The following is a 16,836-nucleotide window of genomic DNA, read 5'->3' on the forward strand; positions in this document are numbered from 1 at the left end:
AAATCTTAGTGAGAAAAGCAAAAACAGGTTGTCTAACTGGCTGGATATTGATATCTCTTAAAATATTTCTCTACAGCAATTACCTGGTTTAATAATTAAATTTCAATTTGACTGTAGTAACAACATGTTAAAAAATAAATTAGAAAGGAATCCATAAATGTATCAGGCTATGCAAACCTTGAAATGAGTTCTTTTGATGCAGAGACAGCAAGTGAGATTTGCCTATTGTAATCAATTCCTGTGTATACAGGGACTCTGAATCTCATAAAGAGTTTTTAGATGTTAAAACTATAAAATATGAGACAAGAAGTATTATTTTTCTGTCAGTACTTAACATTTTTAATTATCAGGGATGATGAAACCTAGTTGCTTAGGCAACAATTTATTTTAAAATATACAGCAGATAGGTGGCTGTTTAGTACTCTCTTTATATCCTCGACATACCTTAAAACCTTCTTAATCATTCTTATCCAAAACATTTTTTTAGATAATACTTACTGTTAAGGCAATACTTAAACTAAGTTCAAATTACTTGAACAACTAGTTTCCTAGCTGTGAAATATATACTATCATATTTAAATAATTTGAACTTAGTTAAAACACCTTTGCGATGCTTCCCAATGAATAGCTTCCATCTTCAAACTCTTCATGTGAGAAACAAATTGATAAAATTGAAATGCTTTTAGAAATAGACTTTAATTGCTTATTAATAAGTTACTTATTAATTATATTGTGTTATGGTATCTTAGGCTGATTTAGCTATAACTAAGGGCAATATATCATTTAATCCATAGATCTCCTTGTTTAAATTGTGCAGTGTGTTTTTCCCACATATCGAATATGTAAGTAATTATTTTATACAATGCATTCAATCCATTTTTTATTTGACAGTTCATGGTTATGTAATATATGGGTTGAATTAAGACTTTCAATTGTACACCTATTTATTTGTGAATGTATTTTATAACAGAGTTTCTGCTGCCACCGTCTTAAGTAATGGCTCTCTCTCAAGTATAGTAAGATCATCTATTCAGAAGTGTACTGCGTCAACTAAGAACCCGGAAATACGCCACAAAAGAGTCTTTCGGCAGCCAAAATAGATGATAGGAATGCAGGCTCCTGTCTTTTACATCTAGCAGAGCCCTATGTGCATTAAACAGCACGCATTTGATTTTACTTTAATGCGCAACCCTGCCTCATTTGGTAGTCTGGTTTCTAAACCTGCAGCCGATTAATAACAGCAAATTAGAGGGAATAGAGAAGCTGCTATGGGAAACATACTGCTAGCAATGAGAAATGACAGCTGACAACTTGTCTACAGAAGAGAAAACAAAATCTGTAAAATACACAACCTTAAAAAGCATTAGCAGACTGGGACCCACAGTGTGATCGGTAAATGACAAGGCAACCAAACAGTCCATATGGGTATCACCGTATAATAGAGCAGAATGCAACAACTGATGTACAAAATGATGATCTTATACCATCATGAAAGAGAATCAACTGCAGAGTACTTCAGAAACATCAGCTCCATGGAACAATTCATTTCATGTGGTTCTGGTAAACTGAGATTTTATTAGATCCTTGTAAACCTTAAAAATTAGAAAATGATGATATAAATGGACATTTTAAAGTGATTAGTTTATTAATAAAGCATCTATAAGAGAGACCTAAACATACTGGGTACCTAATAAAAGTCACCTGGACATAAATATTGACAATACTTTATGACTTTCTTCTCAAAGATTTCAGAAGAGAGATGGCTTTAACATTTAAAACTAGCTCAAACTTGCAGGGTCTTATACTCAGTTGTTATTTTATCTTTATAGCCATGTAATTGTTCTTGGTGATGCAGAAAAAGGGCTGGCAAGTGTTCTCTGGACATTTTTGTAGTGAAGGTGCTGTGTGTGTGCCTGTGCTTATGCATATGCCATTAAGAATAATCATTGTGAGAATTGTGAAGTTATATGCTGTGGATTCATTGGCAACGTACCACCATAATACTTTCAAAATTTAATGTTTACTAAATACATTCAAACTTGCTTTGAAGGTAATTGTAATAAGCACACATGCACACCCTTATATCTTCATTATGGAGAGAGAAAGTTTCTACTGGACTATTAGTAAAGGAAAACAAGACATTGTTTAGCTAGCATGAGGTCCCAATTTTTTTGCTACTGCTTTCATGGTCTGTTATTTGATTCTGGGCTCTGTGCTGTCACATAATATAGAGTTGTTGAAATGGCTGCAGATTCTATACCCTGTGAATGAAACATACAGATAACAGTTTTGTGAACAAGGTTTTGGTAACATGGTGATGAGATACTTTGGAGCTATGTTTAGTGAGAGTGAGATAATGATCCCAGCTACTGGCTTACATACCCCTTTGGCTCTCTCTACTCAGATATGTAATTATTACTTAAAAAATTCTGTTCCTTATGACTACCTGTCTTCAGAAGTTTTTAATCTTTGTAAATCTAGCTATGCTTGCTATTTGGAGATGATGTTTTTGACCTCTTGTGGGTTGGACTTTTGGTTTTCATTTTTTTTCCCATTAATAGTGATAGAATTGCATGGATTTAACCACCCATAGGTTTCCAGTTTCATTTATATCTAGTGGCGTATGTTTGCAGAGGTAATGGATTTGCAGCCGTAGAGGATTGCAAAACCATGCGATACACAGAGAGGCCAGACCCTGTTACCTTGGCTTGATTAGCATGGCACTGTACACATGTATATTTCAGATATTATTAGATCTTAGTCTTGTGGATTCTTAGAGTGTTTAAATTTGATTTTCAAGACTTGCTCTTAAGGAAAACAACATGCTTTAAGCTTACGGTTTGTGAGTGCTGCCTAGGCATATGTGAGTGCAACATGTGTTAACTGTTAGTAATAGCCTCTGTGGGTGTTGGAGTGGACCCCAATCAGCTTTATATAGCTCATGTTTAGAACAAGAACCTATAGCTTCGAATTCTCTGTGTCATTTGTTGTTTTTGAAAGGAAGCATAGGTGTAAATACTGCCCAAATTGCCTCTGTTGAAGAGCTATTTGTTTTGCAAGTAACAAATGCGAAAGGGAAAGGCAAAGGGCACTGCTCTAAAATGTTGTGTGGGTGCCTGTAATTTAAACTGATGCTACAGAAAGGAAGTATTATTTTTACAAACAAAACATAGTGGCTTAGTCATTTTCCATTTCTAGATGATGAATGTGTCATACATCTGTATCATGTTTTTCTCAAAGTGAATGGCATACTATACTTAAAGTGAAGCAGCCTTTACTGTGGAGTTGCCAAGGTAACTGACCAGCAAGTATGCAGTTCAGCAGATTGCTGAAAGGCAATTGAGTACACATGAATAAAGAAATGTGCTTGTCATCTTCAAACCCAGGAGGGCCATGGTAGATTGTGTCTTGGCTCTGTAGAATGCAGAAATGTTTTTTATAAAAGCAGAAACTGAGATGTTCTATGCAAGTTCTTGAAGTGAGATGATATGGAGTAGTAGGTACCCTTTCTTTAATGGTTCCACTTCAGGACCTGTGGAGGGCAATGTAGAAAATGGAATCATTTCAGTATTATTTAATATGAACAACCTTTCATCTTGCTTTGTTAGCTAGCTTTTACCACCTTATAGCAGCAAATACTAAGCAAATACTAAGGGAGACTATTAGTTTATAATGTCAATGAAGGATGATAATCTACAGAATGCTACCCCTCTAAGTATTATATATATTTAGTTCACTAATAGGAAACTTGTGTTTACCTCTGCCGTACTTTGTATTAGAATGTACTCATCCATTCCATAGGTATTGATACAATTATTCAAATATACCAGACTCTCTTCTAGCTGCCGAGAAAATAGCAAGGTAAATAAAACTTAGTGCTGTACTTCAAGGTATTTTTAATTTCTCGAAAGAATAAATTAGATAATTAGATAAACTACAAAGAGATTCCTTTAGATTATTTGAAATGTTCTCTGCTTTGGATGTAGGGTTGTGATCCTGAATTTAAATACTTTGATATGCAGAGTGAAATGACTTCTTAGCAGGAGTTCAAAACTCCCTATTTTGACTCTTCTTTTCTTCCCAGTTTTGCCTCTCCCTACCTTAAATTTACCCCAGGATCCAGCATTACTGACTTAATTCCCTTCCCTGAAAGGCCCCCACGGTATCCAGTATTGTATCTTGCACATATGTTCACTGCTGAAATGCTGAAATTCCACATCTCTGAGTTTCAGAATCCTACTACTGTAGTACTTTAAGAGCCATATTGAATTCCACTTCTTCCATAAATCTTTTCCGAATCTGTCCAACCTTAATTGCTCCTCCCGTATTTCCAGGTGTTGCCAAAGCAGTTTTACCTCTGGGATAATACCTAGTTAGGTGGATGTTGGTCTCCCAAACCAGATGGTGAACTCCTGGAAGGCAGTGGCAGGGTCTCTTGGGTCTCTTTCATCTTCATATTCCCCATAGCACCTCACATTCGGGGTACATTGTGGTATCAAACTGGTAAAAAAAAAAAAAAAGTATAAAATTCTCATCTTTACTATTTTTCTGTGATTCATTCATTCTTGTTTTGGGGAATGAGATTATTCCTGCTGGTAAGTACATTGTTCTTGAGTAGAAGTTGGGTACTGTAAATGCCACAGGGGAAGATCACTTATGAATACTAGTACAAAACAAATCAGGAAAGAACAGATCTCTCTACATACTTAGTTTAAACATAACTTGTAGCTTCCTTCCCTCTGTTACACTGCCTTTGAAGTTATGTTTTTAGCAGTAAATCTGTAGATACGTGAAGCTACAAGTCAAATATTTTAGCTCAGTTCCCCCTTTTCTGGCAGCCATCCACCGAACTGCAGGAACAAGTTTTCACAGACAAAGAAACATTTTGTGGGATTTTTTATTTTTGTGCTGAAAAATGTAGTTCAGTGATCTTGCTATCCAAGGCTTTTAGTAAGTTGTGAGCTTGGAGTGAGCAGCCTTGTGGTTCATAAGGTTAATTACCATATTTACAAATCCATTAATGACTTAAAAGAAAGAACTGGCCTGATAGGGTTTATCTATCTAAAAATTGCAGCCACTAGCCAATCAGGAAAATAGAAACCCAAAAGAGATTGTAGAAGTGACAAGAGTAATGGCAATAATGTGTTAGTGGAGAAGATGCTATCAGAGCAAAAACAAGTGGAAACTAATCAAAACAATTGGCCATTTTAATGTGCTCATATCATATGTCTTAAGTAACTGGTAAATCATGAAATTTGCTTATTTCACTTAAACAAATTATTTTGCCTGAATTTTATTATGTAATTGTTATTGCTTATTTAGGATGCAGCATAATATAATAGATTATATTGTTTGAATTATTAAATATCAAGATCAGGGAAAATTGAATAAATCATTTCTACGAGAGATGCAAGGAATGAATACCCAGAAAAAGTATCCAATGCATTTTTATAAGTATACGTAAAAACTACATTACATGTATTGATAGTGTTATATAGTCTGACATGCTTTGTCTAGAAAACAATTAGTATAGTATGGATTCTTACCACTTAAAAATTACTCTATGTACTTTGCTTTAAAAAAAAAAAAAGGAAAGAAGAAAACAATCTGTAGCAATTATGTAGCTGGTCAGTTCTCATGATGTATTTTGTTGGTAATAACTTGAAATAAAAAGAAATTACCAAAAAGATATTATGGATAGCTTCATTATTTAATAACAGTCTAAAACATTAAATGTGCATAATTTTGTCTATGTAGTGTTTGAAAAGGCTGTAAACACAAATCAAAAGAATTTTTTCTCATTTTGTCCTGAAATCACTTCCATTTAAAACAAATTGTTATTAACGGTTTCCTTGCATGTTGCTTCAGTTTTTCCAGAAATGTCTACATAGTGAGACCCCTCTTTATAAACAGTGTAAGCTGAATTATCAAGGGTGTATCTCATTATTTGTCTTTCTGTCACTTATCTTTCCTCTTCGTTTTCAGTGTACAGTATTTTCTCCAAGGTACACTCTGATCGGAATGTATACCCATCAGCAGGTGTCCTCTTTGTTCATGTTTTGGAAAGAGAATATTTTAAGGGGGAATTTCCACCTTACCCAAAACCTGGTATGTTCTTTGTGAGGAAAAAAAAAGCAGTTAACCTACTAAATTTTTTGTTTAATTTGCATAATCTAGACATATATGATAAAATATCATTAACATTATTTCAAATGGTCTAAATATGTGATAAATTGTTATAAGACATTTCTCATTTTCAGATTAGGAATTTAATTACAGACAAAAATAATTTATTTTTGAATGTTAAAGAAAGCATATTTCTGGATTCTCAGTCTTGAGTTTTATGTCTCTGACAAGTGACCTACCTATATTCACATGGAAATAATTATAGCTGTAAACTTATGATTTTCTATATTAAGACCTAGATTCTTACATAGTACATTAATTTTTGGAAAACTATACATATGTTGTAGAGGAGAATGAAAAATGGCATTAGGTAAGAGCTTTTAAAAAGCTTTTACAATAGGAGATTTTATATAACTCCGTAATATTATGGAGATTAATTTTTCCTTTTAAGTGATACCAATTATGAAGTCTTATTTAATTCACTATTGGTTTAAATATGTTATTTTGAATGATCATAAATGCCATCAAGTTAATGAAGATATACAAAGAATAGCAAGAGAAAAGATATCATTATAACTCTTCCTTAAGCAGCAAATAAAAACGAATTTTCTGAAAATTATATAAGAATGTTTTTAGCATTAGAATTGATATAACTATTCTTTTTGAAGATTATATGATGAATACTGTACCTGAAAACTCTCCCACAATGTAGTTAGCCATGTTCCTAATAGTATTCAAGAAGATTAAATATGGCTTGTAAAGCATTTAACACAGGGCCAGGATGTGCTAATAAATGATGCAGTTATTATTGCTTGTGATTAATAAATGCTGTCATTAGTACAGTTGTTATGGATTTGTAACATCTTTTTCATCCTATCCTCCAGTGTTTTAAAATTACATTATTTTTGTTTTGATGAGACTTATAATTTTGGAGTATCTTTAATACTCATATGATAGTGTCCAGCGTTTCATGAATGGAATATTTTGCAAAAGAATGAGTACATCAGCATGATTAGGGAATTATCCTGAAAGATAGTTGTCTCACTGGCAGAACTATCTCACTGTTAGGTGATGAAAAATATATTTCCAAGAAAATTGTATGAATCTGCTTTCTTTGTTGCATCAGATTTTGAGACAAATTAAACAACCAAAAGGATTTTTTTTTAACGTGGTGCCCTAATTTAAATTCCCAGATGGGTTTTGTATGTGTGTATTTAGTTGGCTACAAATGTAAGAAAAAAATTTTAGACAGAATGTTTTGATTGAAACTACCAAAGCAACATGTGTGAAAATAACTGTCTTATGTCTTAATTCTCTGTTTCTTATCTAGGCGAGATTAGTAATGATCCCATAACATTTAATACAAATTTAATGGGTTACCCAGACCGACCTGGATGGCTTCGATATATCCAAAGGACACCATATAGTGATGGAGTCCTATATGGGTCCCCAACAGCTGAAAATGTGGGGAAGCCAACAATCATTGAGGTAATTTACACCTAGAAAGAGAAAAACTATACGTGTGTGTGTGTGTGTGTGTGTGTGTGTGTGTGTGTGTGTATTGTAATTTGAGTTTTAAGTGTTGAAACTAAAGTTACCTGATGGTGGTTTTTAATATTTTGTGCATGGAAACACAGTAGATAACATTTGGAAATGTGCCATTCTTTTCTGTTTATGAAGTTTTTGTCTCAGCTTTTATATTAAAAATGACAGTCTAAATTTGTGAAAAAAAATATGACTTTAAAAGAAATAGATTCTTATAATATGAATTCTATTTGAAAAAATAATTGTAGACTTGATAGACTTATTTGCTCTGTATTTTGAATTCAAGTTTTATGTTCATTGAAATATAGCCATCAACAGACATCTTATATACCCCTACTATGTGCCAAGCATTGTGATAGGTGCTTAGGTATAGAATGATAAATAACAGGTGAATCTTGCCATGTCTTCTTACAATTCAGGGGTTGGAGGACTGGGATGCAAACAAATACTTAGCCAACACTGTAATAACTGCTATAGTAAGAAGGTGCTGTTTGATGCAGAGTTGTAAGAAGGTAAAGAATTTACTTCACAAAGTAGAAGGAAGGCCATCTTGGGCAGAGGAAACAACACATCAAAATCTTGGAGGTATAAGAAAAGTCACATGGTCTCAGAGAACTATAAGTGTGGCTGGAATAGGATGTACCCCAGTGGGCAAATGATGGACATGGGAGGTATTGATGCTGGTAGGGGCAGATCTTTGAGGGCTCTGTAAGCCATCCTGGTGTGTTTAGCCTTTATTCTAGAAGTGATGGTGATGTTACCATTCATCAGGTCCTCACCAGCACCTAGCATTGTAGCTGGGAGATACTAGAAATTAACAAAAACGAAACAGTTGTTACATTGAATCTTTAGTGGGAATTAATACAATACTTTAAAAAAAATGAATGGATGTATAAACTAAAAGAATACGTCCTTTCAGAGGATAACATGCTATGAATTTTTCTCCAAAGTTTTAGTCAGCCATGTACTCTGGATGTGAGCTTCCATATTGGCCAATTCAGTTGGAATTGAAGTTTGTATTAACTGTTCAGTGATTTCTATCTATAAATTGTATTCCTTAAGGCAGTGTAGCTATAAGATAGACAGTTACTTAGAAGAAGCAAGTTAGTTTGAGCTATTGTCAAATTAATTTTTTTAAATATTCAGTAAAAGTTATAAAAGATATATAAATGTAATTTACCACATTATTAGATTAAAGAAGGAAAAACAGCATAATTGTCATGATAGATATGGAAAAAGTGTTTATTAAAATTTACTACCTATTCTTGATAAGAAAAAATAGCTCTTGGCAAACTAGGAATAGAAGTGAATTTCCTTAATTTGCCAATTTTTACCAAAAGTAATAGCAAACATCATTCTTCATAGTAAAATGTTAGAGAAATTTCATTTAAATTCAGGAACAAAACAAGAATTACTCTGTCTGATAAATCTATTACAGAATGTATTGGAGGTCCCAGCCCATACAGTAAAGAAAGAAAAAGAAATTAAATCCCTAAGGATTTAAAAAGAAGAAATGGAAACCATCAATGATATAAATGGTCTGTAGACTATTAAGAACCTTAAGAAAGGCTAGCAGTGAACTGTGAGATCATTATAAATTATTGTTACATTTCTATACATGAATAGCATGTATTGAGAAAATACACGTTTTTAAAAATACCATTTTTAATAGCAACAAAAAGTTGAGGTACTGGGAATAAATCTAACAGAATATATGCCAGGTCTCAAGTCTAGGTAGATTCGGGATTACATGTAAAATGCAAATTTTTAAACAATGATATTAAAATGTAGAAAAATCTCTTTTTGACCTATGGATAGGGAAGGATTTGTTAAGTAAGACCTAAATATTTTTAAGAGAAAAAATTTATCAATTTCACTATATGAAATTTGTGAATGTCTGTTTATCAACCATTAAACCAGAGCATGATTTAAAAAGACAAGCCACAAACTGGGAGATATTTTCAACACATATAGCTGACTAAGAATATCTAAAATAAAAAAGAAATCCTGCAATTTAATAAGAAACAGATATTTCGCTAAAGAGGAGACATAAATGCTAATAAACTTAAGTAGCTTACTCTTATGGGTAATGAGGAATATTCAGATGGAGATCACAATGAAAATTTTGCCATCAGTAAAATGCATTGCAGGTGGATGTGGGAGTTGGCATCACTACTTTGGAAAGCAGTACTGAATATCTCATATAGTTGAGTATCCCTGTACCTTATTATCTGGCAGTCCTACTTCTAGCAATATGCCCCAAAGAAGTACTTGCGAATGCCCTCCTGGAGGCATGTACAATCATGCTCATCAAGCAACATTTGTATAGCACAACACTGGAAAGCCACAAAACAATAGAGATCCAAAAGTCTATCAGCAAGAGAATATATTAATCTTGGTGTATTCACACAGTGAATGTTCAGAGCAATAGTGAACTTAAGCTTGCCCAGCAATATGGATGTTTTAAACACAATGTTCAATTTAAAAAAAAGTACTAGAAGACCACATGTAATAGTTTGCCATTTTGGTAGAGCTCAAAAACAGGCAAACTAAACCATATGCTTTAAGCATTCATGCAATTATAATAAAACTGTATTTTAAATGAATGGATCGTTAAACACTAAATCCAGAATGACTACTTCTGGTTGGGGAGGGGTAAAGGCTTAGGCTAGGAGAGAAACACATGTACTGAGATGGTTTCATAAGAGTTCATTGTGAGTGCATTCATTATATACTTTATGACTAACATACAGTGTTATGAATATGTATAAAAATATAGTAAAAAGATAAAAATAAAAGTTTACCATATCTTTCATATAATGTAGTGACTTATCTGTAAATAGCTAATTTTTACATTCATGTGTAGTAACAGGTATGGTATTTTAAAATATTCTATTAAGTTAGTCAATAATTTTTATATCTTAAATATATAATATTTAATCATATAAGTCTACTATTTCATTCATTCAGTGGATGTTTATCTGAAATATTTAGATTGTAAGTATCTAAGATAGATCAGCTCTGTTTTAGAAATTGGGGAATCAAAAATAAAGCATGCACACATAGACACACACATACTCTTCTGCTTTGACGGTCTTCACATCATCATAATAAGTAAAATCTGAGGATATTACAGCAGTTAAATGTCTCATTGGAAATGATAGAAGGACTACATTCTGTTATAGCTGTTAAAATTAAGCATCAACTATAAAATCAGATAATAAAATTCTTCCTCCTGATAGGAAATATTCTTCACTCCCTTCAGTAGTCTGCATTATTTAAAAATAAAGACATTTATTGGAATTTATGAAACTTATAATAATGAAATTTATGATGATTAAGGGAAGGCTACCCATAAAAATATTGCTATTAATTTGAAAAAATCTATTTTTTGTTCTGAGCTGAAGCTTCATGATATTGTAACAAATAGTAGAGGATCATACTTTTTATTGAAAATGTGATTAAATTTTTTGCAGGGTAAACTTTTCAAATGATGAAGTTTCTCAAACAAAATCATTTTGCGTTTTTTGTATGTTTCATTTGAGCAAAAGTTCCTAGTTTGTTTAATGGCTACTCTTAATTTTAATGTCTGGTGTGAAATTAATTGATCATGTGTCCCAACAGATAGCAGCAAGGAAATAATTAAATATGATGGAAATTTGACAAATCCTGGAGAGGGAGTTTCTTTTAACTTTATGGAGTAATATGCCTTTCAAAATATATACCTTTTAAACATTGTTAAAGGTTTGGAATTATTTATTTCAAAATTCTCACTGTTCTAACTCAGTATTTTCAATGACTGCAACTTATTTTTTTTGACACTCATGTAATGTATAAAAATCTTTGATATTTGTTTTAAAATGCACAAGATATTTATTTTTAGTTGAAGTCAGTTTTATCCTACTCTTTTGTCTCAGTGTCACCTCCAGCTGCAATCATTGCCAGAAGGTTAGTGCTGGGATTCTAAGATTTTGACACAATCATTTGTTTTTTTTTTTTTGAGGTACTGCAGATGTGTCCGAATGATTTAATATCTGTTATAAAGTTAAATAGGCCTTAAGTTTTGAAGCCATATCCTGTTGTTGGCCTTTGCTTTGTGTGTTGTTTGCACTGGCTGTTTCTGAATTGACTTTGATGTAGATCTATTGGCTCTGCAAATGTTTACTAATATTTGCCCGTATGAAGAGATTGATTTGTGTTTTTGAGCATGTTCCATAAGCTTCATGGACTATGATCCTTACTACTTTACTCCCATCGTAAGTGAGATATGATTTCCAAAGGGTTATTTATGACATTTTTTGACTGATTGGGGTGCAGTTTAGTACTAAATGCAAAAAACACAAAGATGTGCTTGTTTTAAAGTGTACTTTTCATTATAATTCTTAAACTCCATTTAAAAGTACAAAAATTATTGGGTTTTTTTTTGAAATCTTAGAACATCACCGGTAAGTAATTCATAATGGTTAATCCATTTACTAATGATGCATCTGCATTGCTACCAGTGCTTAATGGCCTTCTATGAAAGAGTCTTTCTGATTTTAACTTTTTGTTTCAGTACATTAAATACACCTGACTAATTATTTATTTTCCCATAATATTGCTAAAAGCTCTGAGTTCTCATTGCCCAGAGAAGGAATATTTTGTAAGTATATCAACAAATAATGAAAATGGAAAGAATGACAATTTATTTTCATTTTAATCCTTAATGAATTTCATTTTACAAAGAACATTTCACTTCTTTAATATGGTTTTCCTTTTATAATAGATAACTGCCTACAATAGGCGCACCTTTGAGACTGCAAGGCATAATTTGATAATTAATATAATGTCTGCAGAAGGTAGGTATGAAAATATGTTGATCATTTCTTATTTACAAGAAGTATTTCATTGTTTTATAACTACATAAAATATAGTTAAGAATTTTAAAATGCCACATACCTAATATAACTGATGAAATAAGATGTAGGAAAGAAAACTAAGTAATATTTAATTTGTTATAAAATATTATGGTGTGTTATGATGGTGAAAAGCTCAGATAGGAAGCCAAACAGATAGTCCTCTTATTTCTCTAAGCCTTTTTCATTACCTTAAAATGGGACTAACAATAGCATTTCTCTTATAGGTATGGGATAAGGATTCACGGGATAAGGATTCACAATTTAAGGCTGGAGCACTGCACTCCAGCCTAGCTGACAGGGTGAGAACCTGTCTCAAAAAAAAATTACTAACTAGTTTTATTATTTTATTTAAAAATTTACTGTAGGTAATAGTCTAAGTGTATGTGATAATATAGGGTTTCTGGAAAACAAATAAGCCATAACTTAGGGTACAATTTCCTTCCTAAATAGTTTATAGTGTATTAGTAATTTGTAGAGTCTTTCAGCAATTTAAAGTTTCTTACGCTCAGATTGTAAGTGATTTCCTAAGAATTTTGAAGGTTAGGGATAAGGAAGTATTCTCAGAATTACACTCTCAAGTATTTTAATCAATCGACTGGGAAAATGCCACCAAATACTTTGTAGTTAATTTTCTTTTTTTTATTTTTGAGATGGAGTCTTGCTCTTGTCACCCAGGCTGGAGTGCAATGGCACCATCTCAGCTAACTGCAACCTCTGCCTCCTGGGTTCAGGCGATTCTCCTGCCTCAGCCTCCCGAGTAGGTGGGATTATAGGCACCTGCCACCACGCCCGGCTAATTTTTTGTATTTTTAGTGGAGATGGGGTTTCACCATGTTGGCCAGGCTGGTCTCAAACTCCTGACCTCATGTGATACACCTGCCTTGGCCTTCCAAAGTGCTGGGATTACAGGCGCGAACCACCGCACCTGGCCTGTAGTTGAAATGTATAAATCATGAAATAATCCTCCCTATGTTAGATATCATTTATGAGGATGACAGGAGGGAAACTGATTCAGAATTTTTTCTCTCTAAAAACAAGAAAACAGTTGTACATTCTTGATAGGGGAATTTTTGCTTCTATTTACTAGTGCAACTAAAAACAAATGAGCAAACACCAAACATTTTATCAGAATCTACTAATTTAGCATTAATGATAATGCAGTCAAGGCTGGGTTAAAAATTACTTTTACACGATATGAAAGAAGGAATTTCTGTAAAATTAAACATATGTATGGAGAGATTGCTTGAAGACTTTAACCCCCTTAAGTGAATGTTTTCCCCCAGGTGTTTACCGGTATCAATTGTAGACAACAAACGTGCAAGTTTAAAATTTAAAATGACCTTCATATATGAAAAGCAAGTCCAAGTGCCAGTTCTGTGGGCCTGGACAGAAGAGTCCCTGTCCACTCTCCCACTCCCCAAAGGCTTTTGGTAGGTATTTATGTTTGGATCAGGGAGACTTCGTTCTTGACTGCAGTGGTGATTGGATGCCTACATGCTGTCTAAGCTGGCCCTGCAGAATTGGAATACACTCAATGAGCAGAATAATTGAAAAGTTTCCTTCCTCCTTGGGAATTCATCATTATAGTTATAAAGTTATACTACAGTGGCCTTGGACCATCTCACCTCACCATCATGCTCTCAAAGGGACTTGAAACTCTGTCAGGTGTAAAAGTCCCTACAAATTGAAAGCTTGGTCTATAGTTTGAACTTCTTCCTTCTCAAATCTAGTCTCAGTGCTGTAGATACAGATTACTCAAGGCATCTCAATAGATGTTGTTGTTGATATATGAGGACCCGTGGTCAAGTAGATACTAATGGAAGACTGCTAGACAACTGTAGGATTGAAAATTGGCAGCAGGGCTCTTTGTCTAAATAACGGGTTTGGAAGGTGTGCTAGTGAGAAGGAGTAGTAGACAGGTTTTAGAAGCCTCCACCTTTACTCCAGGCAGTGCTTGTTCTTCTGCTTTTTATGTAGGGTTAGTGGCCCAAACCTATTTGAACCACTGCACTAAAGTCCATGCATTTGTCCTTGCTGGTCTAGACAGAAATGTATATGTGCAGTAGGATGTACATGTTTGAGCATGGCCTACACTCATGTTATTTATCCCAGATTAGATTTAGGAAAAGAAATAACAAAAGTTGTGTATCAGGGTAGTCATGCTCTGTCCAACTCCCTGCCCAGCTGTCTCCTGTTCTGAGAGACCTAATGGGAAATTAGTCATGTAGACTCACACCACATGAAGCTCAAGGAGAGTACATAAAGTGATTCTCTAAATTGGGTTTAGTGCCTCAGAGGCCTGCCACCAATCTGTTGGCCTACTGTTCTCTTGGCCTCTGTGATTTCCAAATATAGCAGGCATGGGATTTCCCCAGAGTTAGAAAGCTGCTGTGACTCATCTCTGGGAGGCCTGGCAGCAGCTCTTGGATGGGTAGATAGCAGGCAGCTGCCCAGCTCAAAGCCTCTGAGGGGTGTGGTGGCAACCACAGGCTTTGCAGCAGGTCTCAGAAAAGGAGCCATGAAGCGGGGTCACGTGGAACAGGAAAAGCCAGATAATAATTCTCCAAAAAGTAGGACTGATCATAAGAAAAAAGTTGTTGATACTTTTTAAGAAAACTGGATGTAAAAACATTGAATGAAATGAATAGATTTTAGACTTCTGGCATATTCAAAAGCTGTATTTGTATTATTTATAAATATTTTATTATTTATTGCCAAGAAACTTTCTCATAACACATTTCTGCATGACTATTTCTAGGTATGCAGATAAATGTAGCATGATTAAGCTATTTATCTGTATAAAACAGGAAATATGTCTATAAAACAGGAAATTTATTTGCATAAATGAGAATAAATATATTTTAGATTGCAGATGGGCTGTACATTAAGCAAATCTAACAAAATTATAAGCAGAACAAGTGACAATATAGGACATAAGCAAAGAACTTTCTATGATTAGGGCTTTGAAAAACTAAATCTTTAAAAAGTGATGACCACACTCTAGAAAACTCTGTTGAAAATTCTGAAGCTGTAGTTTCTTCTTTGACTTCATCTCAGGCATCAAATGTCCTTTAATAGGATGCTTCATAAGAAATAAGTTAACCAAGATTTCAGGTACTTAATGTAATTTTTATTTTTTGTTCATTAAATAAAAGTGGAATATCTTACAGATACATGTATTTTATTGAAATAAATGAGAGGATATACATAGTGTAATTACTACTGGGGAATTTAAATCTGTGTAGCACCTAGAAACATTTTCTTGTCCTTTTAAAGTACAAATTCAGATAATCAACCTTTTCATATTATTATAATTAGAACTAACATTTAATATTTTATGAGCTCCTACTATGTTTTGGTAGCTCTGCTGAGCACCTTATATATGCAGTCTATTTTAGCATAGATAAAAATTATACAAGGTAAGTTCACATTATGAGATAAGCTTCTGGACCTCTCTAAAGATAAGCTTTCACATATGAAAGTACAATGAAAAACACAAGCAGCTACTCACCCTCTTGTTGTGAGAATTAAATGTTCTAATTCACCTAAGTCCCCTAGCTTGGCCTGCCTCATAGTAAATACATTTAAAAAATTAACCTTTATTCTTACAGAAATATTATCAAATAAACAGAAAGCTATTATTTATCATAAGAGAACAATTAGAATATAGAGAGTGATGATTTGTAATTGAAGAGTAGCATTTGAGTAACAAATTATCTTTATATTTACTTAAAGTTTCTCATATTGAAAGGCTGAATTTGACATGGGGTTGTTTTAAGATGTTAATCATGAAATATCGAGAGGGAAATTTTGATGACACATTGCGGAGGAAAAAACACTAAATCTCCAACAATGTGAAGTGGAATTCCATGAGAACTTTATAATTTTTCTAGAATATCTAATTATAGTGTGATTAAAAACTGTGGAATTGTTCTGGTTTTTAGAATTCCTTTTGGACATATAATTGATTTTTATTTCAGAAAAAGTAATATTTTAGTAATATTATAAATTTAAAATGCAGATTTAGCTTTTCTTAGTTGTTTTGCCAAATTCTATAACTATAAATTGCCCTGATGAGCCTCTGGTGAGCCTTGGATTTTATTATATTGTAGATAAAGTTCTGTTTCTAATGTCGGTTATGTTTTTAGATACATCCTCTGTTATACAGAAAGCCTTTAAAGTCAGTATTAATATTGCTTCCTGCTGCCAGGATTATGACAGAACTCAACAAATTACAAATTGTTCTTTCATTTCCTTTTTAAAAGAC

The 16,836-nt window shown here is 33.3% G+C and overlaps 2 protein-coding genes across 14 annotated transcripts in view; one reads left to right on the forward strand and one right to left on the reverse strand.

Moving 5' to 3' along the window:
* Positions 1-16,836, forward strand: part of SGCE (sarcoglycan epsilon) — a 70,765-nt gene that overhangs the window by 20,435 nt on the left and 33,494 nt on the right. For 9 of the 13 annotated variants that reach the window (XM_055272676.2, XM_063634776.1, XM_055272673.2 and 6 more), the window contains 3 exons: positions 5,986-6,108; positions 7,457-7,614; positions 12,437-12,509. In XM_055272676.2, the coding sequence (XP_055128651.1) occupies positions 5,986-6,108; positions 7,457-7,614; positions 12,437-12,509 (354 nt within the window). The remainder of the gene's footprint in view (positions 1-5,985; positions 6,109-7,456; positions 7,615-12,436; positions 12,510-16,836) is intronic. The other 4 variants (XM_055272679.2, XM_055272678.2, XM_063634788.1 and 1 more) reach the window with 1 other exon arrangement.
* Positions 745-16,836, reverse strand: part of CASD1 (CAS1 domain containing 1) — a 128,282-nt gene continuing 112,190 nt past the window's right edge. The window contains exon 18 of the mRNA XM_055272665.2: positions 745-4,500. Coding sequence (XP_055128640.2) covers positions 4,453-4,500 — 48 coding nt within the window. The 3' untranslated portion in view covers positions 745-4,452. The remainder of the gene's footprint in view (positions 4,501-16,836) is intronic.

This window comes from Symphalangus syndactylus, chromosome 3 (assembly GCF_028878055.3).
Source record: "Symphalangus syndactylus isolate Jambi chromosome 3, NHGRI_mSymSyn1-v2.1_pri, whole genome shotgun sequence".
NCBI lineage: Eukaryota > Metazoa > Chordata > Mammalia > Primates > Hylobatidae > Symphalangus > Symphalangus syndactylus.